General features: G+C 48.6%; 1 protein-coding gene across 1 annotated transcript; it reads left to right on the forward strand.

Annotated features, from left to right (window-relative positions):
- The first annotated feature begins 431 nt into the window (after nucleotides 1–431).
- On the forward strand, nucleotides 432–23903 carry LOC115188759 (transmembrane protein 39A). The gene is made up of 10 exons (XM_029747577.1): nucleotides 432–732; nucleotides 2732–2939; nucleotides 5777–5999; nucleotides 6138–6221; nucleotides 7711–7865; nucleotides 10225–10335; nucleotides 18568–18790; nucleotides 21275–21462; nucleotides 21900–22020; nucleotides 22148–23903. Exons 2-10 carry the CDS (start codon nucleotides 2827–2829, stop codon nucleotides 22421–22423), a joined length of 1494 nt encoding a protein of 497 aa, XP_029603437.1. The 5' UTR covers nucleotides 432–732; nucleotides 2732–2826; the 3' UTR covers nucleotides 22424–23903.
- The last annotated feature ends 204 nt before the right edge of the window (nucleotides 23904–24107 follow it).

A 24107-nucleotide genomic window follows, 5' to 3' on the forward strand; every position in this document is an offset into this window, starting at 1 on the left:
CACTCACACTGACACCCAACAGGCTGGCCTATAGGACACAGACACTAGGAAGCTCCTCCATTGTCCAGTAAGTTCCACAGACAGGAAATGCCTGCTTCAGATCTATATATGATCACCTTTGTGTTGTGATCAGATTAGCTCAAGGCAAGGTAAAGACAAATTGACAGAATTTATTTGAGTGAAATTACATTCAGGGTCAAATGTCATCCATATAAGATGTGTGTCATGGGATGTCATACTCGCTTGTGATCATTTATTCAACATAACAAAGTTAGCAGGAATTAAATGCATATTTTTTATTTAACATCATTTACCCTGTGTTGAAAATGTTTACTTGAAAAGCCACTGCTTTGCAAGAGGATTGTACAATTAGTGTAAATATTCGTCACCAAATTCGTGTGCGGCTGCGTGGCTGAAGAACAAGTCGCATGAATGATGACGTTTTGTCCAAACAGGCATCGCTTTGCCACGTCGGTCTCTGTGTGCTACTGGTGACTGTAGCTAGCTACTGTTGCACTGCAAACAGACTCGTTTTTAACCGTATGCTTGTTGTTGGAGGTAAACCGATATAACGTTCTGTGTGTTTATAAGTAGCACACAACCCCGTCCTGCTAAAGCCTATGAATATATTCCCTTTTAAGACGAGAGAAATGTTCGCTCCTGTCTCGACTTGTCAACCCACAATTGACTGATGCATCCGTGTCCACACCATCCGCTTTTTGTCAATGTTGTGTGAGTATTCTGTTTAATTCCTGCACGAGTAGCTCATTAGCTAGCTGGTTTTGTATGCAGTGCATCAAATGAAACATAATGTAGCTATCTAGGCTAGCTAACTTCCCCATTTGAAATGATGAATCCTGTAAATTCTCGTTTCTCCTCTATAATAACACATAACAGTTCGATCATGTCCAATAACACAAAAAGCTGGCTAGCACCGTTCGTTAGGTAGCTTGACAATGTTACTGGAAATGACTAGCTAGGTACAAATTGCTTATACATATCTAGTTAAATGTGTAGTAAGTACAATGTGTGTTTAGCTAACTAACGTTAGCTACGTGTCTTGAAAATACAACTTTTCAACTTCTATGAGAATGTTTCATCTTCTTGAATGTTAAGCTAGTTATAAAGTAGTTAGAAATTCGATGTTCAGCCATTGGGAATATTGCACTCTCAATACAAGTGTCAGACTTGTGTAACAGTTTCCTATAATATTGTAACAGTTTCCATTCTATCAGCCAGTTGATCACGAACTGTCATAAAGCCGTTACTTTATTGCGCATGCCTTCTGATCTGGGCAGTTTCCGCATTTTGCTGTTGAAAAACTTCAGTTTCGATACAACACTACAGTCATGCTTAAAGTGTTGCCTGAGAACAGTAGCTAGCTATGTTGGCAGATAGGCTACTCTGATCTGATGCGAGCATGGATAAGTTAGATGTTTTTATAGCCATTATCACTCATCACCAGAAACATTAGTACATGGAAGGACAGCCTAGCTAGTCTAAGTTGACTGGCACCTTTGCATCCCTTCCCTTCTCCTCCAGTAGTCAAGGTTATAGTGTACTGAACTAGCCAGCTACCTTTGTGTTGTGGTTGTGGGCATTGTCTGTCTCTCCCTCCTTTCTGTTCAGTCTCCCTTAATGGAATGGCTGTGTGTGGATTGTTCCAGCAAACTATACATTAGCCTATGTACAGCCACTAGGAAGCTCCTCAATTATCTCTCTCTCTCACACACACACACACACACAAACACACACACACACACAGAGACAAAGGTAATTGTGATAACCTGGTTTGCTTATCTCTTGTTCTATAACCGTGGCATCTACAGTAGCTACGGTTGTTGTCTCACCTGGCTGCCATTGTAAAGTGTGTTTGACGACTGTGTGCTGGTACATGCATTCAATGCATGTCTGTCTGTGGGTGATGCCTGTCTGTCTGTGTGTGGGTGATGCCTGTCTGTCTGTGTGTGGGTGATGCCTGTCTGTCTGTGTGTGGGTGATGCCTGTCTGTCTGTGTATGGGTGATGCCTGTCTGTCTGTATGTGGGTGATGCCTGCCTGTCTCTCTGTCTCTGTGTGATGCCTGTCTGTCTCTCTGTCTCTGTGTGATGCCTGTCTGTGTCTGTCTGTGATGCCTGCCTGTCTCTCTCTGTGTCTGTGTCTAATGCCTGTCTGTCTGTGTCTGTCTGTCTGTGTCTGTCTGTGTGATGCCTGTCTGTTATCAGTCTGAGGATGTAGTCTTATGTAATGTTTCATGACCCTGGGTGCTTGACTATGGTGATGTTGTCCTACCAGTAACCTAGCCCAGGACCTATTCACCTACCTCTGTTCTATTGACTCTGTCCTAGTCCTGCCTTTTTTTGGCACCATCTTCCCCAGGGCTGCGTTCAGTAGGACACCATGTTCTGGAAGGTTTAGACAGAAATACATTGTTTATCCCACGTCATATCATCCTACGTGCCACTAAGATGAGTAGAGTAGCGACTCATTCATGGCACGTTTTTTCAGGAGACGTCTATCTGCAACGTGTGTGTACACATTCTGTCCTCTATTGGGACTGTTCTTCATTGCACCTGGGTTGTGTTCATTAGAGCACACACCATAACAAAATGGGTTGCAATGTGCACAAGTTCAGATAGTATTCTACCTCCCTGTTTGACTCTGTTTTCCAATGTGTTGTGCCTAATGAACATGACCCTGACGTTGTTTCCTCTCTCTGTCCGTCTCTCCAGTGGCCTGGCTGTGTTGGGCCGGGCTGTGAGGTGGTGCTGGTCTCTGGGTCTAGGTGGAGAGGCAGTAGCAGGGGGTGTTGAGGTGGTGCCTGGCCATGCCCGGGGGCCGCAGGGGGCCAAGTAGACAACAGCTGAGCCGCTCTGCTCTGCCCTCCCTACAGACTCTGGTGGGGGGCAGCCTCAGCAACGGCAACGGACTCAGAAACAGGTTAGGAAACGAACACAGATACTGTCGACACCCCTAACACACACACACACACAGATGGGGTAAAGTAGTGTACTACAACAAGCAGACCTAACCCTCCTACCTCACCAAACACAAACAGGCCTACAGGATTTATTGAGCCAAGCCTTATGGGAAGTTAAATGTGTAGGCCTAGGCTATATGATCACACATTCTGTTTTTAAAATGTTACTGTCTGCAGCTACCATGAGACGGCCATAGCCTCTTCCTTCCTGTCCTGACTGTGATTTAATATTCTAACATAATCAGTGTTAGTCAAATAGATGATTGGTGGAGTCAGATTATTAATACCACCCCTCTGAGGAGGTAGAAGGTATGCCAGCTCAGATCAACACTGAGGAGGTAGAAGGTATGCCAGCTCAGATCAACACTGAGGAGGTAGAAGGTATGCCAGCTCAGATCAACACTGAGGAGGTAGAAGGTATGCCAGCTCAGATCAACACTGAGGAGGTAGAAGGTATGCCAGCTCAGATCAACACTGAGGAGGTAGAAGGTATGCCAGCTCAGATCAACACTGAGGAGGAGGAAGGTATGCCAGCTCAGATCAACACTGAGGAGGAAGAAGGTATGCCAGCTCAGATCAACACCGATGAGGAAGAGGCATAGAGACTCATTCTCCAGTAGTAGTCTGGGGGGACTCATTCTCCAGGGAGTCGTCTGGGGGGACTCATTCTCCAGGGAGTCGTCTGGGGGGACTCATTCTCCAGGGAGTCGTCTGGGGGGACTCATTCTCCAGGGAGTCGTCTGGGGGGACTCATTCTCCAGGGAGTCGTCTGGGGGGACTCATTCTCCAGGGAGTCGTCTGGGGGGACTCATTCTCCAGGGAGTCGTCTGGGGGGACTCATTCTCCAGGGAGTCGTCTGGGGGGACTCATTCTCCAGGGAGTCGTCTGGGGGGACTCATTCTCCAGGGAGTCGTCTGGGGGGACTCATTCTCCAGGGAGTCGTCTGGGGGGACTCATTCTCCAGGGAGTCGTCTGGGGGGACTCATTCTCCAGGGAGTCGTCTGGGGGGACTCATTCTCCAGGGAGTCGTCTGGGGGGACTCATTCTCCAGGGAGTCGTCTGGGGGGACTCATTCTCCAGGGAGTCGTCTGGGGGGACTCATTCTCCAGGGAGTCGTCTGGGGGGACTCATTCTCCAGGGAGTCGTCTGGGGGGACTCATTCTCCAGGGAGTCGTCTGGGGGGACTCATTCTCCAGGGAGTCGTCTGGGGGGACTCATTCTCCAGGGAGTCGTCTGGGGGGACTCATTCTCCAGGGAGTCGTCTGGGGGGACTCATTCTCCAGGGAGTCGTCTGGGGGGACTCATTCTCCAGTAGTCGTCTGGGGGGACTCATTCTCCAGTAGTCGTCTGGGGGGACTCATTCTCCAGTAGTCGTCTGGGGGGACTCATTCTCCAGTAGTCGTCTGGGGGGACTCATTCTCCAGTAGTCGTCTGGCGGGACTCATTCTCCAGTAGTAGTCTGGCGGGACTCAGATGCTCAGCACGTTATAACACTCAAACTCAAGGCTGCTCCAGAACCACAACACACCAGTAACCCCAGCTTCTCTCTATGCCCCCCTCCCTCCAGGACCACAACACACCAGTAAACCCAGCTTCTCTCTATGCCCCCCTCCCTCCAGAACCACAACACACCAGTAACCCCAGCTTCTCTCTATGCCCCCCTCCCTCCAGGACCACAACACACCAGTAACCCCAGCTTCTCTCTATGCCCCCCTCCCTCCAGAACCACAACACACCAGTAGTCCCAGCTTCTCTCTATGCCCCCCCCCTCCCTCCAGAACCACAACACACCAGTAACCCCAGCTTCTCTCTATGCCCCCCTCCCTCCAGAACCACAACACACCAGTAACCCCAGCTTCTCTCTATTCCCCCCCCCTCCCTCCAGAACCACAACACACCAGTAACCCAGCTTCTCTCTATGCCCCCCCCCCTCCCTCCAGAACCACAACACACCAGTAACCCCAGCTTCTCTCTATGCCCCCCTCCCTCCAGAACCACAACACACCAGTAACCCCAGCTTCTCTCTATGCCCCCCCCCCCTCCCTCCAGAACCACAACACACCAGTAACCCCAGCTTCTCTCTATGCCCCCCCCCTCCCTCCAGAACCACAACACACCAGTAACCCCAGCTTCTCTCTATGCCCCCCCCCCTCCCTCCAGAACCACAACACACCTGTAACCCCAGCTTCTCTCTATGCCCCCCTCCCTCCAGGACCACAACACACCTGTAACCCCAGCTTCTCTCTATGCCCCCCTCCCTCCAGAACCACAACACACCAGTAACCCCAGCTTCTCTCTATGCCCCCCTCCCTCCAGAACCACAACACACCAGTAACCCCAGCTTCTCTCTATGCCCCCCTCCCTCCAGAACCACAACACACCAGTAACCCCAGCTTCTCTCTATGCCCCCCCCTCCCTCCAGAACCACAACACACCAGTAACCCCAGCTTCTCTCTATGCCCCCCTCCCTCCAGGACCACAACACACCAGTAACCCCAGCTTCTCTCTATGCCCCCCCCCCCTCCCTCCAGGACCACAACACACCAGTAACCCCAGCTTCTCTCTATGCCCCCCCCCTCCCTCCAGAACCACAACACACCAGTAACCCCAGCTTCTCTCTATGCCCCCCTCCCTCCAGAACCACAACACACCAGTAACCCCAGCTTCTCTCTATGCCCCCCCCTCCCTCCAGAACCACAACACACCAGTAATCCCAGCTTCTCTCTATGCCCCCCCTCCCTCCAGAACCACAACACACCAGTAACCCCAGCTTCTCTCTATGCCCCCCTCCCTCCAGGAGCAGTAACTGTGTGGGTCTCTCTGCCCCGCCCCTCTCGGCCCTCATCACGCCGGAACCCGTCCGTCACTACCGGATCCCTGACCTCCCATTGGACAGCAGCCTGCTGTTTGAGTTCCTGCTCTTCCTCTACCTGCTGGTGGCGCTGTTTGTTCAGTATATTAATATCTACAGGACTGTGTGGTGGTACCCTTATAGTCACCCTGCTGCCTCCACCTCTCTGGTGAGTAGTAGTGAACACACACACACACACACACACACACACACACACACACACACACACACACACACAGAGAGAGTGATGCCTATAACTCTGATGAGTTCACACACCTTCAGTCCGTTTGTTGCCTCCTCTCTGCAGAACTTCCATCTGATGGACTACCACCTGGCTATCTTCATCACAGTGATGCTGGCCAGGAGACTGGTGTGGACTATAGTGTCAGAGGTATCTCTCATTCTATATCTCTCATCTTCTCTCTCTCTACCTCTCATCTTCTCTCTCTCTACCTCTCATCTTCTCTCTCTCTACCTCTCATCTTCTCTCTCTCTACCTCTCATCTTCTCTCTCTCTACCTCTCATCTTCTCTCTCTCTACCTCTCATCTTCTCTCTCTCTACCTCTCATCTTCTCTCTCTCTACCTCTCATCTTCTCTCTCTCTCCCTCTCATCTTCTCTCTCTCTACCTCTCATCTTCTCTCTCTCTACCTCTCATCTTCTCTCTCTCTACCTCTCATCTTCTCTCTCTCTACCTCTCATCTTCTCTCTCTCTACCTCTCATCTTCTCTCTCTCTCCCTTCCTCAACTGTGTCTGCAGAATAGGCAGATAGTCTGTTTCTAAACTGGTTGCATCATGTTTAGTGGTGTAGTAGTAGGGATGGGAGTGAACATGTTTCCAGTATTTAGGCCGACGCTGATCCTCCTAGTTGCATCGTTAGTGTGTGACTGACTTAGTATTGTTGTCTGGACTCTGGCCAGGGTTGTGTGTGTGTGACTGGCTTAGTATTGTTGTCTGGACTCTGGCCAGGGTTGTGTGTGTGTGACTGACTTAGTATTGTTGTCTGGACTCTGGCCAGGGTTGTGTGTGTGTGTGTGTGACTGGCTTAGTATTGTTGTCTGGACTCTGGCCAGGGTTGTGTGTGTGTGTGACTGGCTTAGTATTGTTGTCTGGACTCTGGCCAGGGTTGTGTGTGTGTGACTGGCTTAGTATTGTTGTCTGGACTCTGGCCAGGGTTGTGTGTGTGTGTGTGTGTGTGTGTGTGTGTGTGACTGGCTTAGTATTGTTGTCTGGACTCTGGCCAGGGGTGTGTGTGTGACTGACTTAGTATTGTTGTCTGGACTCTGGCCAGGGTTGTGTGTGTGTGTGACTGGCTTAGTATTGTTGTCTGGACTCTGGCCAGGGTTGTGTGTGTGTGACTGGCTTAGTATTGTTGTCTGGACTCTGGCCAGGGTTGTGTGTGTGTGACTGGCTTAGTATTGTTGTCTGGACTCTGGCCAGGGTTGTGTGTGTGTGTGTGTGTGACTGGCTTAGTATTGTTGTCTGGACTCTGGCCAGGGTTGTGTGTGTGTGTGTGTGTGACTGGCTTAGTATTGTTGTCTGGACTCTGGCCAGGGTTGTGTGTGTGTGTGTGTGACTGGCTTAGTATTGTTGTCTGGACTCTGGCCAGGGTTGTGTGTGTGTGACTGACTTAGTATTGTTGTCTGGACTCTGGCCAGGGTTGTGTGTGTGTGTGTGTGACTGGCTTAGTATTGTTGTCTGGACTCTGGCCAGGGTTGTGTGTGTGTGACTGACTTGTCGGCTTATGTCCGTGTTATGTCCGAGTTAAGAACATAGTGTGTAGCAATGCATTGTGGTTGATTGTGCTGTCTGTCGGTGGATTGTTTGTGTAACCTCTAACCTGTGTGTGTTTCTGTCTGTGTGTGTGTGTGTGTCCCAGGCGTCTCAGACCAGTCCATGTTCCTTGGTACGGTACGTGGTTCTGATCGCAGCACGGCTCAGCCTCCTCACTCTGTGTGGCTGGGTTCTCTGTTGGACCCTGGTCAACCTGTTCAAGAACCACTCGGTGCTCAACCTGCTCTTCCTTGGATACCCGTGAGTGTCTGTGTTCAGAGAGAGGAGTTACCACAGGTTTCAGACTACTTACTGTATGACAGCAGCTCTACAGTTGATGTGTCAGTACAGCTCTGTAGATGCTACTCTAGTGGTTTGATTCAGAGATGGTGTGTGTACTGGGAAGTAGTGTGTGTTATTGTTATTCAGAGATGGTGTGTGTACTGGGAAGTAGTGTGTGTTATTGTTATTCAGAGATGGTGTGTGTACTGGGAAGTAGTGTGTGTTATTGTTATTCAGAGATGGTGTGTGTACTGGGAAGTAGTGTGTGTTATTGTTATTCAGAGATGGTGTGTGTACTGGGAAGTAGTGTGTGTTATTGTTATTCAGAGATGGTGTGTGTACTGGGAAGTAGTGTGTGTGATTGTTATTCAGAGATGGTGTGTGTACTGGGAAGTAGTGTGTGTTATTGTTATTCAGAGATGGTGTGTGTACTAGGAAGTAGTGTGTGTTATTGTTATTCAGAGATGGTGTGTGTACTGGGAAGTAGTGTGTGTTATTGTTATTCAGAGATGGTGTGTCTACTGGGAAGTAGTGTGTGTTATTGTTATTCAGAGATGGTGTGTGTACTGGGAAGTAGTGTGTGTTATTGTTATTCAGAGATGGTGTGTGTACTGGGAAGTAGTGTGTGTTATTGTTATTCAGAGATGGTGTGTGTACTGGGAAGTAGTGTGTGTTATTGTTATTCAGAGATGGTGTGTGTACTAGGAAGTAGTGTGTGTTATTGTTATTCAGAGATGGTGTGTGTACTAGGAAGTAGTGTGTGTTATTGTTATTCAGAGATGGTGTGTGTACTAGGAAGTAGTGTGTGTTATTGTTATTCAGAGATGGTGTGTGTACTGGGAAGTAGTGTGTGTTATTGTTATTCAGAGATGGTGTGTGTACTAGGAAGTAGTGTGTGTTATTGTTATTCAGAGATGGTGTGTGTACTGGGAAGTAGTGTGTGTTATTGTTATTCAGAGATGGTGTGTGTACTGGGAAGTAGTGTGTGTTATTGTTATTCAGAGATGGTGTGTGTACTGGGAAGTAGTGTAGGGTGTTTTATTGTTCACCATTATCTAGTTGATCAGTGTCACGTTCACCATTATCTAGTTGATCAGTGTCACGTTCACCATTATCTAGTTCATCACAGTGTCTTGTTCACCATTATCTAGTTCATCACAGTGTCACGTTCACCATTATCTAGTTGATCAGTGTCACGTTCACCATTATCTAGTTGATCACAGGGTCACGTTCACCATTATCTAGTTGATCACAGTGTCACGTTCACCATTAGCTAGTTGATCACAGTGTCACGTTCACCATTAGCTAGTTGATCACAGTGTCACGTTCACCATTAGCTAGTTGATCACAGTGTCACGTTCACCATTAGCTAGTTGATCACAGTGTCACGTTCACCATTAGCTAGTTGATCAGTGTCACGTTCACCATTAGCTAGTTGATCAGTGTCACGTTCACCATTAGCTAGTTGATCACAGGGTCACGTTCACCATTAGCTAGTTGATCACAGGGTCACGTTCACCATTAGCTAGTTGATCACAGGGTCACGTTCACCATTAGCTAGTTGATCACAGGGTCACGTTCACCATTAGCTAGTTGATCACAGGGTCACGTTCACCATTAGCTAGTTGATCACAGGGTCACGTTCACCATTATCTAGTTGATCACAGGGTCACGTTCACCATTATCTAGTTGATCACAGGGTCACGTTCACCATTAGCTAGTTGATCACAGGGTCACGTTCACCATTAGCTAGTTGATCACAGGGTCACGTTCACCATTAGCTAGTTGATCACAGGGTCACGTTCACCATTAGCTAGTTGATCACAGGGTCACGTTCACCATTAGCTAGTTGATCACAGGGTCACGTTCACCATTAGCTAGTTGATCACAGGGTCACGTTCACCATTAGCTAGTTGATCACAGGGTCACGTTCACCATTATCTAGTTGATCACAGGGTCACGTTCACCATTAGCTAGTTGATCACAGGGTCACGTTCACCATTAGCTAGTTGATCACAGGGTCACGTTCACCATTATCTAGTTGATCACAGTGTCTTGTTCACCATTAGCTAGTTGATCACAGGGTCACGTTCACCATTATCTAGTTGATCACAGTGTCACGTTCACCATTAGCTAGTTGATCACAGGGTCACGTTCACCATTAGCTAGTTGATCACAGGGTCACGTTCACCATTAGCTAGTTGATCACAGGGTCACGTTCACCATTAGCTAGTTGATCACAGGGTCACGTTCACCATTATCTAGTTGATCTAACACATGGTTCTTTATTTCCTGTTGTCCTTTCTCTTCCTCATCCCCCTCCCTCTCTGTGCGTCAGGTTTGGGGTGTATGTTCCCCTGTGTTGCTTCCATCAGGAGAGTAGGGCCCAGCCAGTGCCTTCAGACTGTGGTTACTCAGACCAGGACCTGTCCCACGGGCCCTTCTTCAGGTAAACATTCTCATAAACACACACGCTCCCCATATTCAGGTAAACAAATAAACAACAGACTTCAATGTCCTCTCCCCCAGCCAAACACGTCCTTCTGGTCAGAGTGGGGGACAGAACAAACACGTCCTTCTGGTCAGAGTGGGGGACAGAACAAACACCCCCTTCTGGTCAGAGTGGGGGACAGAACAAACACGTCCTTCTGGTCAGAGTGGGGGACAGAACAAACACCCCCTTCTGGTCAGAGTGGGGGACAGAACAAACACCCCCTTCTGGTCAGAGTGGGGGACAGAACAAACACGTCCTTCTGGTCAGAGTGGGGGACAGAACAAACACCCCCTTCTGGTCAGAGTGGGGGACAGAACAAACACGCCCTTCTGGTCAGAGTGGGGGACAGAACAAACACCCCCTTCTGGTCAGAGTGGGGAACAGAACAAACACGCCCTTCTGGTCAGAGTGGGGGACAGAACAAACACCCCCTTCTGGTCAGAGTGGGGGACAGAACAAACACGCCCTTCTGGTCAGAGTGGGGGACAGAACAAACACGCCCTTCTGGTCAGAGTGGGGGACAGAACAAACACGCCCTTCTGGTCAGAGTGGGGGACAGAACAAACACGCCCTTCTGGTCAGAGTGGGGGACAGAACAAACACGCCCTTCTGGTCAGAGTGGGGGACAGAACAAACACCCCCTTCTGGTCAGAGTGGGGGACAGAACAAACACGCCCTTCTGGTCAGAGTGGGGGACAGAACAAACACGCCCTTCTGGTCAGAGTGGGGGACAGAACAAACACGCCCTTCTGGTCAGAGTGGGGGACAGAACAAACACCCCCTTCTGGTCAGAGTGGGGGACAGAACAAACACGCCCTTCTGGTCAGAGTGGGGGACAGAACAAACACCCCCTTCTGGTCAGAGTGGGGGACAGAACAAACACGCCCTTCTGGTCAGAGTGGGGAACAGAACAAACACGTCCTTCTGGTCAGAGTGGGGGACAGAACAAACACCCCCTTCTGGTCAGAGTGGGGGACAGAACAAACACGCCCTTCTGGTCAGAGTGGGGGACAGAACAAACACGCCCTTCTGGTCAGAGTGGGGGACAGAACAAACACCCCCTTCTGGTCAGAGTGGGGGACAGAACAAACACGTCCTTCTGGTCAGAGTGGGGGACAGAACAAACACGCCCTTCTGGTCAGAGTGGGGGACAGAACAAACACCCCCTTCTGGTCAGAGTGGGGGACAGAACAAACACGCCCTTCTGGTCAGAGTGGGGGACAGAACAAACACGCCCTTCTGGTCAGAGTGGGGGACAGAACAAACACGCCCTTCTGGTCAGAGTGGGGGACAGAACAAACACGTCCTTCTGGTCAGAGTGGGGGACAGAACAAACACGTCCTTCTGGTCAGAGTGGGGGACAGAACAAACACGCCCTTCTGGTCAGAGTGGGGGACAGAACAAACACCCCCTTCTGGTCAGAGTGGGGGACAGAACAAACACGCCCTTCTGGTCAGAGTGGGGGACAGAACAAACACGCCCTTCTGGTCAGAGTGGGGGACAGAACAAACACGCCCTTCTGGTCAGAGTGGGGGACAGAACAAACACGTCCTTCTGGTCAGAGTGGGGGACAGAACAAACACCCCCTTCTGGTCAGAGTGGGGGACAGAACAAACACGTCCTTCTGGTCAGAGTGGGGGACAGAACAAACACGCCCTTCTGGTCAGAGTGGGGGACAGAACAAACACGCCCTTCTGGTCAGAGTGGGGGACAGAACATTGACTTAAAAACTGTCAATAAAAGTTCCCTGTGAGGTGGTTGGAATCAGAGGCAGTCATGAACTCTTCTTGATTTCTTCTCTCTCACAGCCTGGGACAGATTCCTCTGTTTGATTGTGTGAGTTTAGTTAAGGGTCTTTTTAGCTGACACCCCACCTAAAGGGTGGGCATTTCAAGTACCATAGAGAGCACACTGCAAAGAGACAACAATGTGATATTCCTGTCATGTGACGTTTTGATCAATTCAATAATAGTGTCATTTAAAAAGAATGAAAGGGAATAAGACAGAAGAATACTTGGTTTTACCTGTTCTGTTTCTGGGCCTGTATTAATAATGGCAGGAGGAGGGCTGGGCCCCGTATCCACAAAGAGGCTGAGTAGAACATTGGTAATTGGTTGAGAATACAAGCTATTCATGAAACCTCTAGTCATAAGAGTCCTACCTAGTTGACAGATCTTCAGGACACCAGCTGTCCTAATCAATGAACAGTTACCAGCTGGCTTCTTCTTTATTATTATAATCATTATTTTAAAGCAAACTTCTTGATAATAGAGAAGGGCAGTGAGTCAGTGGTACCTGCACCATAGTCAGGAAATTGCTTTGGAGTTGTTGAATGTTGTAATATTTCTGTAAGATAAATCCATACATCTAGACTTAAATGCAACATTATTGTAAGATAAATCCATACATCTAGACTTAAATGCAACATTATTGTAAGATAAATCCATACATCTAGACTTAAATGCAACATTATTGTAAGATAAATCCATACATCTAGACTTAAATGCAACATTATTTTCATTTGTCATTTTTATTACAAAAATGTACCCCTTTTTCTCCCCAATTTCCTGGTATCCAATTGGTAGTTACAGTCTTGTCTCATCGCTGCAACTCCTGTACAGACTCAGGAGAGGTGAAGGTTGAGAGCCGTGAGTCCTCTGAAACACAACCAAGCTGCACTGCTTCTTGACACAATGTCCTCTTAACCCGGAAGCCAGCCGCACCAATGTGTCGGAGGAAACGCTGTACACCTGGTCAGCGTGCACTGCGCCCGGCCCGCCACAGGAGTCGCTAGTACGCGATGGGACAAGGACATCCCTGCCGGCCAAACCCTCCCCTAACCCGGGCGACGCTGGGCCAAACCCTCCCTAACCCGGGCGACGCTGGGCCAAACCCTCCCCTAACCCGGGCGACGCTGGGCCAAACCCTCCCCTAACCCGGGCGACGCTGGGCCAAACCCTCCCCTAACCCGGGCGACGCTGGGCCAAACCCTCCCCTAACCCGGGCGACGCTGGGCCAAACCCTCCCCTAACCCGGGCGACGCTGGGCCAAACCCTCCCCTAACCCGGGCGACGCTGGGCCAAACCCTCCCCTAACCCGGGCGACGCTGGGCCAAACCCTCCCCTAACCCGGGCGACGCTGGGCCAAACCCTCCCCTAACCCAGATGACGCTGGGCCAAACCCTCCCCTCAAACCCTCCCTAACCCGGGCGACGCTGGGCCAAACCCTCCCCTAACCCGGGCGACGCTGGGCCAAACCCTCCCCTAACCCGGGCGACGCTGGGCCAAACCCTCCCTAACCCGGGCGACGCTGGGCCAAACCCTCCCCTAACCCGGGCGACGCTGGGCCAAACCCTCCCCTAACCCGGGCGACGCTGGGCCAAACCCTCCCCTAACCCGGGCGACGCTGGGCCGATTGTGCGCCGCCCCATGGGTCTCCCAGTCGCGCCCAGTTGCAACAGAGCCTGGACTCGAACCAGGATCTCTAGTGGCACAGCTAGCAGTGTCTTAGACCACTCCACTGAGGCGACGCAGCAGTATTTTTGACAGTGATTTCACATGAGGCCTATTTCACATAATAATATAATAAATAATCACATATTTTTATTTGGATTATTTCATTAACCTACATCAAGTTATCCCTTTGGAGCACAATATCACATTGTTAAAAAGGTGCCTAAATTGGACATGGCTATAAGTGGGGCAGTTGAAGGCATCTGAGGCCTATGTTAACTTTTGATTGTGTTCAGGAAAAGAATTATAGACCTTTCAAACATCGTATGCAACATTATCATACATGATCAGAATTAGTTAACTGGTTATGCTTGCCAACATATTCATCCACAATTAAGAGAAGGAAGTGATCGTATCATGTGAAAATGAAATCAAACGTTTTATCATTGCAATGTTTTAATGTCCAGTCACATTCACTGTGGTTGTCTGACACATGCTATTGGGTTCACAGCGATTTATTATTCTCCATCATTGGATGTTGCTAATTATTTAAAAAACGAGTAATGAAAGAAAAGCATTGTACGTTAGAATTTTGTGAAGTTAGTGTGGGAGAGGGGGAATAATTATTGTTATCCATCAATAATGACAAACCTCCTGGCATTGACAACTTAGATGGAAAGCTTCATAGGAGTGGCTATAGAGTCAGCTACCATCCTATCTGTCATATCTTTAATCTGAGCCTAGAGAAAAGTCTTTGTCCTCAGGCCTGGAGGGAAGCCAAAGTCATTCCGCTGCCCAAGACTTGTAAAGCGGCTTTTACTGGTTCTAACAGCAGACCTATCAGCTCGCTGCCAGCTCTTATCAAACTGTTGGGGAAATTGTTTTTGGACCAAATACAATGCTGTTTCTCTGTAAACAAATGAACAACAGACTTTCAGCATGCTTATAGAGAAGGGCACTCAATATGTACTGCACTGACACAAATGACTGATTGGTTGAAAGAAATTGATGATAATAATAAGATTATGGAAGCTGTACTGTTAGATTTCAGTGCAGCCTTTGATATTATTGACCATAACCTGTTGTTGAGAACTTGTGTGTTGTGGCTTTTCAACCTCTGCCATATTGTGGATTCAGAGCTATCTATCTAATAGAACTCAGAGGGTTTTCTTTAATGGAAGCTTCTCTAATGTCAAACATGTAAATTGTCGTGTACCGCAGGGCAGCTCTCTAGGACTTCTACTCTTTTCTATTTTCACCAATGACCTGCCACTGGCATTAAACAAAGCATGTGTGTCTATGTATGCTGATGATTCAACCTTATACACATCAGAAACCACAGCTAGTGAAGTCACTGAAACCCTTAAAGAGTTGCAGTCTGTTGTGGAATGGGTAGCCAGTAATAAACTAGTCCTGAACATCTCTAAAACTAAGAGCATTGTGTTTGGTACAAATCATTCCTTAATTTCTAGACCTCAGCTGGTTCTGGTAATGAATGGTGTGGCTGTTGAACAAGTTGAGGAGACTAAATTAGTTGGCGTTACCTTAGATTGTAAACAGTCATGGTCAAAACATATAGATTGAATGGTTGTAAAGATGGGGAGAAGCTTAGCCGGAATAAAGAGATGCTCTGCTTTTTGACTCCACAAAGCAAGTTCTGCAGGTTCTAGTTTTATCTTATCTTGATTATTGTCCAGTCATGTGGTCAAGTGCTACAAAGAAAAACCTAGTTAAGCTGCAGCTGGCCCAGAACAGAGCAGAACGTCTTGCTCTTCATTGTAATCAGAGGGATAATATAGAAACTATCCATACCAGTCTGTCTTGGCTAAGAGCTGAGGAAAGACTGACTGCTAGGGCTGGGCAGTACACCGTATTTTACTATATACCGGTATTGATGCACGGACCGGTTTGGGTTTTTTCTTTACCTTCTAAACGGTATTTGAATGTTTGGTTTGTTAAATGTGATACGCCGTGTGACACACACTCTTACCCCACCAGACATGCCACCAGGGGTCTTTTCACAGTTCCCAGGTCCAGAACATATTCAAGGAAACGTACAGTATTATACAGAGCCATGAGTTTATGGAACTCCCATCTAATTTTTTTACATTTGTTTTTTTATTTCACCTTTATTTAACCAGGTAGGCCAGTTGAGAACAAGTTCTCATTTACAACTGCGACATGGCAGAAATAATTACAATTTAGCAATTAAACACTGGAGTGATAGATGTGCAGAAGATGAATGTGCAAGTAGGGATACTGAGGTGCAAAGGAGAAGAAGAAAAAAATAACAGTATGGGGATGAGGTAGTTGGATGGGCTATTTACAGATGGGCTATTTACAGGTGCAGTGATCTGTGAGCTGCTCTGACAGCTGGTGCTTAAAGTTCGAGAGGGAAATATGAGTCTCCAGCTTCAGTGATTTTTGCAATTCGTTCCAGTCATTGGCAGCGGAGAACTGGAAGGAAAGGCGGCCAAACGAGTAATTGGCTTTGGGGGTGACCAGTGAAATATACTTGCTGGAGTGCGTGCTACGGGTGGGTGCTGCTATGGTAACCAGTGAGCTGAGATAAGGCGGCGCTTTACCTAGCAAAGACTTATAGATGACCTGGAGCCAGTGGGTTTGGCGACGAATATGACGCGAGGGCCAGCCAACGAGAGCATACAGGTCGCAGTGGTGGGTAGTATATGGGGCTTTGGTGACAAAATGGATGGAACTGTGATAGACTGCATCCAATTTGCTGAGTAGAGTGTTGGAGGCTATTTTGTAAATGACATCGCCGAAGTCAAGGATCAGTAGGATAGTCAGTTTTACGAGGGTATGTTTGGCAGCGTGAGTTTGGCAGCGTGACTGAAGGATGCTTTGTTGCGAATGAAATTGGAGATGTTTAATGTGAGTCTGGAAGGAGAGTTTACAGTCTAACCAGACACCTAGGTATTTGTAGTTGTCCACATATTCTAAGTCAGAACCGTCCAGCGTAGTGTTGCTGAATGGGCGGGCAGGTGCGAGCAGCGATCGGTTGAAAAGCATGCATTAAGTTTTACTTGTATTTAAGAGCAGTTGGAGTCCACAGAAGGAGAGTTGAATGGCATTGAAGCTCATCTGGAGGTTAGTTAACACAGTGTCCAAAGAAGGGCCAGAAGTATACAGAATGGTGTCGTCTGCGTAGAGGTGGATCAAAGAATCACCAGCAGCAAGAGCGACATCATTGATGTATACAGAGAAAGAGTCGGCCCGAAAATTGAACCCTGTGGCACCCCCATAGAGACAGCGTGAGGTCCGGACATCAGGCCCTCCGATTTGACACACTGAACTCTATCTGATAAGTAGTTGGTAAACCAGGAGAGGCAGTCATTTGAGAAACCAAGGCTGTTGAGTCAGCCGATAAGAATGCGGTGATTGACAGAGTCGAAACCCTTGGCCAGGTCGATGAATTCAGCTTTACAGTATAGTCTCTTATCGATGGCGGTTATGATATCGTTTAGGATCTTGAGCGTGGCTGAGGTGCAACCATGACCAGCTCGGAAACCAGATTGCATAGTGGAGAAGGTACGGTGGTATTCGAAATGGTCGGTGATCTGTTTGTTAACTTGGCTTTCAAAGACCTTAGAAAGGCAGGGCAGGATGGATATAGGTCTGTAACAGTTTTGGTCTAGAGTGTCTCCCTTTGAAGAGGGGGATGACCGCGGCAGCTTTCCAATCTTTGGGGATCTCAGACAATACGAAAGAGAGGTTGAACAGGCTAGTAATAGGGGTTGCAAAAATTGCAGCGCATAATTTTAGAAAAAGAGAGTCCAGATTGTCTAGCCCAGCTGATTGTAGGGGTCCAGATTTTGCAGCTCTTTCAGAACATCGGTTATCTGTATTTGGGTGAAGGAGAAATGGGGGATGCTTGGGTGCTGTGGAGGGTGCAGGGCTGTTGGCCGGGGTAGGGGTAGCCACGTGGAAAGCATGGCCAGCCGTAGAGAAATGCTTATTGAAATTCTCAATTATGGTGGATTTATCGGTGGTGACAGAGTTTCCTATTCTCAGTGCAGTGAGATGCACTCATATAGAACAAATAAACAGCAAACCTGGTTTCATAAAACAAATAAAGCAACACCTCACGGCGCAACGCCTCTCCCCCACGTGACCTACTGGTTGTGTGTCTGTACTGACATGTATGTGGAACTGATAGATGCAGACACTCTTTATGTTCATGTTTTTAAATGTATCGTTATTTGTCGGACCCCAGGAAGACTAGCTGTCACCATTGGCTAATGGGGATCCTAATAAATCAAATCATTTGCAACTTGGTTAATGAGCGTCATCATTATCTTTCCTTTGTGGTACCTCAAACTGTCATGAGAAACATCTGAGAGAAACTTTCATGACTTGATTTTCCTCCTGGCTCAGAGTTTGGCTGGGCAGTATCTTAACATCATCCTAAACCCTACTCTCAGCTGGGAGTTTTGTCATAAAACAGGTTTTAACAGGATTCCTACGACCTTTTCTGAGATGCTTTGTGGACAGGGGCCTAGGGCGTGACTCTTATTAATAAAGAGGGTTCATGCATAGCTTTTTATTTTTACCCATAAGAGTAGGAGTAAAATGTCTATTCTCAGCACTTCCCACCAATTGTCTACTCTGAGATCTTTTGTGGATACGGGGCCCTGGTCTCATCAGTCCATGTAGTCTTATTCCATTATGAAAAAACTGATCCTAGATCATTCTTACTTCTCTCTTCTCCCTCCAGGCCTAAGGACTTCCTAGCGTTACTAAGGGAGAACCTGAGAGAGCAGTTTACCACTCCAGGCCACATCCCCCACCACACCTGTCCCCAGCCCCCGTCTCCAGAACTCATCCGCAGCGAGGTGGAGGAACTCCGGAGCGACTTCAACCGTCGCATCAAGGAAGTCCTCTTCAACTCCCTCTTCAGCGCTTACTACGTAGCCTTCCTCCCCCTCTGCTTCGTCAAGGTACTAACTCTAACCCTTACTAGGTAGCCTTCCTCCCTCTGCTTCGTCAAGGTACTAACCCTAACCCTTACTACGTAGCCTTCCTCCCTCTGCTTCGTCAAGGTACTAACCCTAACCCTTACTACGTAGCCTTCCTCCCCCTCTGCTTCGTCAAGGTACTAACCCTAACCCTAACTAGGTAGCCTTCCTCCCTCTGCTTCGTCAAGGTACTAACCCTAACCCTTACTACGTAGCCTTCCTCCCCCTCTGCTTCGTCAAGGTACTAACCCTAACCCTTACTACGTAGCCTTCCTCCCCCTCTGCTTCGTCAAGGTACTAACCCTAACCCTAACTAGGTAGCCTTCCTCCCTCTGCTTCGTCAAGGTACTAACCCTAACCCTTACTACGTAGCCTTCCTCCCTCTGCTTCGTCAAGGTACTAACCCTAACCCTTACTACGTAGCCTTCCTCCCCCTCTGCTTCGTCAAGGTACTAACCCTAACCCTAACTAGGTAGCCTTCCTCCCTCTGCTTCGTCAAGGTACTAACCCTAACCCTTACTACGTAGCCTTCCTCCCTCTGCTTCGTCAAGGTACTAACCCTAACCCTTACTACGTAGCCTTCCTCCCCCTCTGCTTCGTCAAGGTACTAACCCTAACCCTAACTAGGTAGCCTTCCTCCCTCTGCTTCGTCAAGGTACTAACCCTAACCCTTACTACGTAGCCTTCCTCCCCCTCTGCTTCGTCAAGGTACTAACTCTAACCCTTACTACGTAGCCTTCCTCCCTCTGCTTCGTCAAGGTACTAACTCTAACCCTTACTACGTAGCCTTCCTCCCCCTCTGCTTCGTCAAGGTACTAACTCTAACCCTTACTACGTAGCCTTCCTCCCTCTGCTTCGTCAAGGTACTAACTCTAACCCTTACTACGTAGCCTTCCTCCCCCTCTGCTTCGTCAAGGTACTAACTCTTACTACATAACTTCCCTCCCTCTGCTTCATCAAGGTATGTCTCTTTCTCTTTTTTTCTCCTCCTCTCTTTTCCTCCCTCTAGCAGGTTGCTGCTCCCCTCCCTGTTATCCAAGGAACTGTCAACCCTCCTGGTACTCATCTCCCCTCCCTGTTATCCAAGGCACTGTCAACCCTCCTGGTGCTCATCTCCCCTCCCTGTTATCCAAGGCACTGTCAACCCTCCTGGTGCTCATCTCCCCTCCCTGTTATCCAAGGCACTGTCAACCCTCCTGGTGCTCATCTCCCCTCCCTGTTATCCAAGGCACTGTCAACCCTCCTGGTGCTCATCTCCCCTCCCTGTTATCCAAGGCACTGTCAACTCTCCTGGTACTCATCTCCCCTCCCTGTTATCCAAGGAACTGTCAATCCTCCTGGTGCTCATCTCCCCTCCCTGTTATCCAAGGCACTGTCAACCCTCCTGGTGCTCATCTCCCCTCCCTGTTATCCAAGGAACTGTCAACCCTCCTGGTGCTCATCTCCCGTCCCTGTTATCCAAGGCACTGTCAACCCTCCTGGTGCTCATCTCCCCTCCCTGTTATCCAAGGAACTGTCAACCCTCCTGGTGCTCATCTCCCCTCCCCGTTATCCAAGGAACTGTCAACCCTCCTGGTACTCATCTCCCCTCCCTGTTATCCAAGGCACTGTCAACCCTCCTGGTGCTCATCTCCCCTCCCTGTTATCCAAGGAACTGTCAACCCTCCTGGTGCTCATCTCCCCTCCCTGTTATCCAAGGCACTGTCAACCCTCCTGGTGCTCATCTCCCCTCCCTGTTATCCAAGGCACTGTCAACCCTCCTGGTGCTCATCTCCCCTCCCTGTTATCCAAGGAACTGTCAACCCTCCTGGTACTCATCTCCCCTCCCTGTTATCCAAGGCACTGTCAACCCTCCTGGTACTCATCTCCCCTCCCTGTTATCCAAGGAACTGTCAACCCTCCTGGTACTCATCTCCCCTCCCTGTTATCCAAGGCACTGTCAACCCTCCTGGTGCTCATCTCCCCTCCCCGTTATCCAAGGAACTGTCAACCCTCCTGGTGCTCATCTCCCCTCCCTGTTATCCAAGGAACTGTCAACCCTCCTGGTGCTCATCTCCCCTCCCTGTTATCCAAGGCACTGTCAACCCTCCTGGTGCTCATCTCCCCTCCCCGTTATCCAAGGAACTGTCAACCCTCCTGGTGCTCATCTCCCCTCCCCGTTATCCAAGGAACTGTCAACCCTCCTGGTGCTCATCTCCCCTCCCTGTTATCCAAGGAACTGTCAACCCTCCTGGTGCTCATCTCCCCTCCCTGTTATCCAAGGCACTGTCAACCCTCCTGGTGCTCATCTCCCCTCCCCGTTATCCAAGGAACTGTCAACCCTCCTGGTGCTCATCTCCCCTCCCCTGGGTCTTTGTGTGTTCACAGTTTCCTCCTTCAGTCTCCAGGTATCCTAGGTGCTGTCTCCTGCGTTTGTGTTAAGCAAGGCCCTTGAAGCCTAAAACGTGGTTTTGTCTCCCCCTCCAGAGTACCCAGTACTATGACATGCGCTGGTCCTGTGAGCACCTGATCATGGTGTGGATCAATGCGTTTGTGATGCTGATGAGCCAGCTGTTACCTCCCAGCTACTGTGACCTGCTGCACCGCTCTGCAGCCCACCTGGGGCGCTGGCAGAAGCTGGAGCACGGATTCTTCAGCAACGCCCCGCAGCACGTGTAGGTGGTCCACACTCACACACATACTTCAACAGCAACGGCCCACAGCACGCTTAGGTGGTCCACACACACACACACTATTACAACAACGCCCCGCAGCACGCTTAGGTGGTCCACACACACACACACACACACACTATTACAACAACGCCCCGCAGCACTTGTGTATGTACGTAACCCAACCTTTTCTCCTGGAGAGCTAGACATATGCAGGATTTGGTTCCAACACGTCTGACTCTAATCAACTGGTCTTCAGGACTCCACCAGGTGCGTTAGAGCAGGGATGGAGTAAAGCCATGCATAAGGAGGCTGTCTCCAGGAAGAGGGTTAGCCACCCTGCTGTCCACCAGACTCTGCTGTCTGGTCTTCTAGGCAGGGTTCTATTTGATCTGTCGGCTGTAGGATCAATCTCCACCTTTTTTCATTGTGTGTTGCAGGTGGTCTGAGAGTACAGTCTGGCCCCAGGGGGTGTTAGTACGTCACAGTCGTAGCCTGTACAAGGCTGTAGGACCCTACAACGTGGCCCTGCCCTCGGACGTCTCCCACGCCAGGTTTTACGTGAGTCACTGCCTTTACTAGACGTGTGTGTTTATATCCTGCCCATGTACTGCCTTGACATTTCACTTTATTTCCAAGTCATGTTTATAAATAAATACCAATTGTGCTATTATTTATTGTGTTGTAGTTCCTTTTCCACAAGCCGTTGCGGATCCTGAACTTGTTAATCTGGATCGAGTCTAGTGTAGTCCTGTACCAGCTGTACTCCCTGCTCCGCTCTGAGAGCTGGAACCACACCCTGTCCCTGGGCCTCATCCTGTTCTGTAACTACTACGTCCTCTTCAAGCTGCTCCGGGACCGCATCGTGCTGGGCAAGGCCTACTCCTACCCTGTTACCTCCAGTACAGGGTCCAGCACTACCAACAGCACCGCCACCAACGGCCTGGGGCTCAAGTCCCAGTGACACCCCAGGAGAGGGTTCTGGAGCTGGGGGACGTGGGTTCGGATACTCCCTAGCCTCCCTGCAACTATAGTTGTACGGCGGGATGGATGGAAGGGGTGGAGGTGAGAGAGGGGGTTGGGGGTGCAGCAGTGGGGTGGACTGACTGTGAACTCATATTGTTTTGATACGGTTCTATTTTTCATGCAATGTTTATACCTATTTAAATAATATTTTATTTTGTATACTGTTTCAAAAGTAACACAGGGCATTACGGTAGTATTGTCATGTGATGTTTGTTGTTGCCTCATTGTGCAAAGCGATTGGATGGGAGAGAGTGAGTTGTGTTCTTGATGCCATGAGGCCCCGCCCACGCGCTGTGCTAAGCTCCTCCTCCTATGCTCACCGCGTTCCGACTTCCACCAAAGATGCTTAAAGAAGGCTTCAGAGCCAATCAGAGGGATAGACTGGCGCCGGCGGCCAATCAAGGAAGCGACTGAGGAGACCCCGCCTCTCCCTGCACACCTCTTTAGAGAACGTATTCATCCCTTTAGTGTTTTATTAGGATTCGTTTCGTAGCAAGACTGTCTGCAGTTTGGCCATGAGCGCTGACTCTGGTGCCTGTAGAACATATCCACGTCCCAAATGACACCCTATTCCTACATAGAGCACAGCTTTTGACCAGAGCCTTATTAGCCCAGGTTAAAAGTAGTGCACTATATAGGGTATAATTTGGGACAGGCCCAATGTCTTCTTTGCAGTGTCATGTTCATTCAGGTCATTCATTTACCACAAATAGCCGCTCTTCATTTCACTGTGCCTGAGAAGCGGAAAACATAGATATAGTCTGAATAGAATGGGCACCACCACCGCAACAGATTGCATGGCCGTTTTTCTAGATGGGAGACAAACCGCATTGAATGAGCAGACATATGTATGTGCTTTACTTTCCAGTGTGTGCTTGAAATGAAATTACAAATTACACTTGGTATCTTCAATGCTGCAAGTTGTGCTCAGCTGCTAGCAGTGTTATTTTAAACAGCTTGCCTTGTTGCGAGTCCCAGATTATGTTGTGGGATGGGTTCTGGTGCCATAATTGTCCGTTCATCCATTCTATTTTGTTCCTTTTCTATGAGCAGCTGATCTAGAATGATTCATGTTTTTATCAACGTGCCAAAATCCCAGGTTGCCTGTATGATGTTTGTTCATGGGTGCGTTCCACCTTGTCTTTTAATGCAGTCCTGTTGTAGGCGCCTCTCAGCAGATTGCTATATCAGATGAATGATGAATGTCGTACCTGAGATGTGACATCTGATATGTGCAGGATGACTGCAATAAAGATGACCTGGAACGTTAGCTGTGTTTATATTTTCAGTGGGTGAGGTGGAAGGAAGATGGAGGGGGGAGACATGCTGTCGTATGGCTCAGTGTTTGATTTTCGATGAGCATTTTTTATGCCGTTGAAATATGAAATAAAAAAATCAAATAAAAATGCTGTTAAAGTGACGTGTGAAATGTGTTTGTCCATGAGATCGTGTAGATAAGAGATGAAACCACAAAGACCCATTAGCAAAACTGCATTATGCATTTTATTCCAAAGCATTATAAAGTTGAGATATATATATATATATATATCACTGCACAATTGTTTTTGAAACAGAAAAATAGCTCACCCATAAAGTTTGACAAAGTGCATATCATGAGTAGT

Source organism: Salmo trutta, unplaced genomic scaffold (genome assembly GCF_901001165.1).
Source record: "Salmo trutta unplaced genomic scaffold, fSalTru1.1, whole genome shotgun sequence".
Taxonomy (NCBI): Eukaryota; Metazoa; Chordata; class Actinopteri; order Salmoniformes; family Salmonidae; genus Salmo; species Salmo trutta.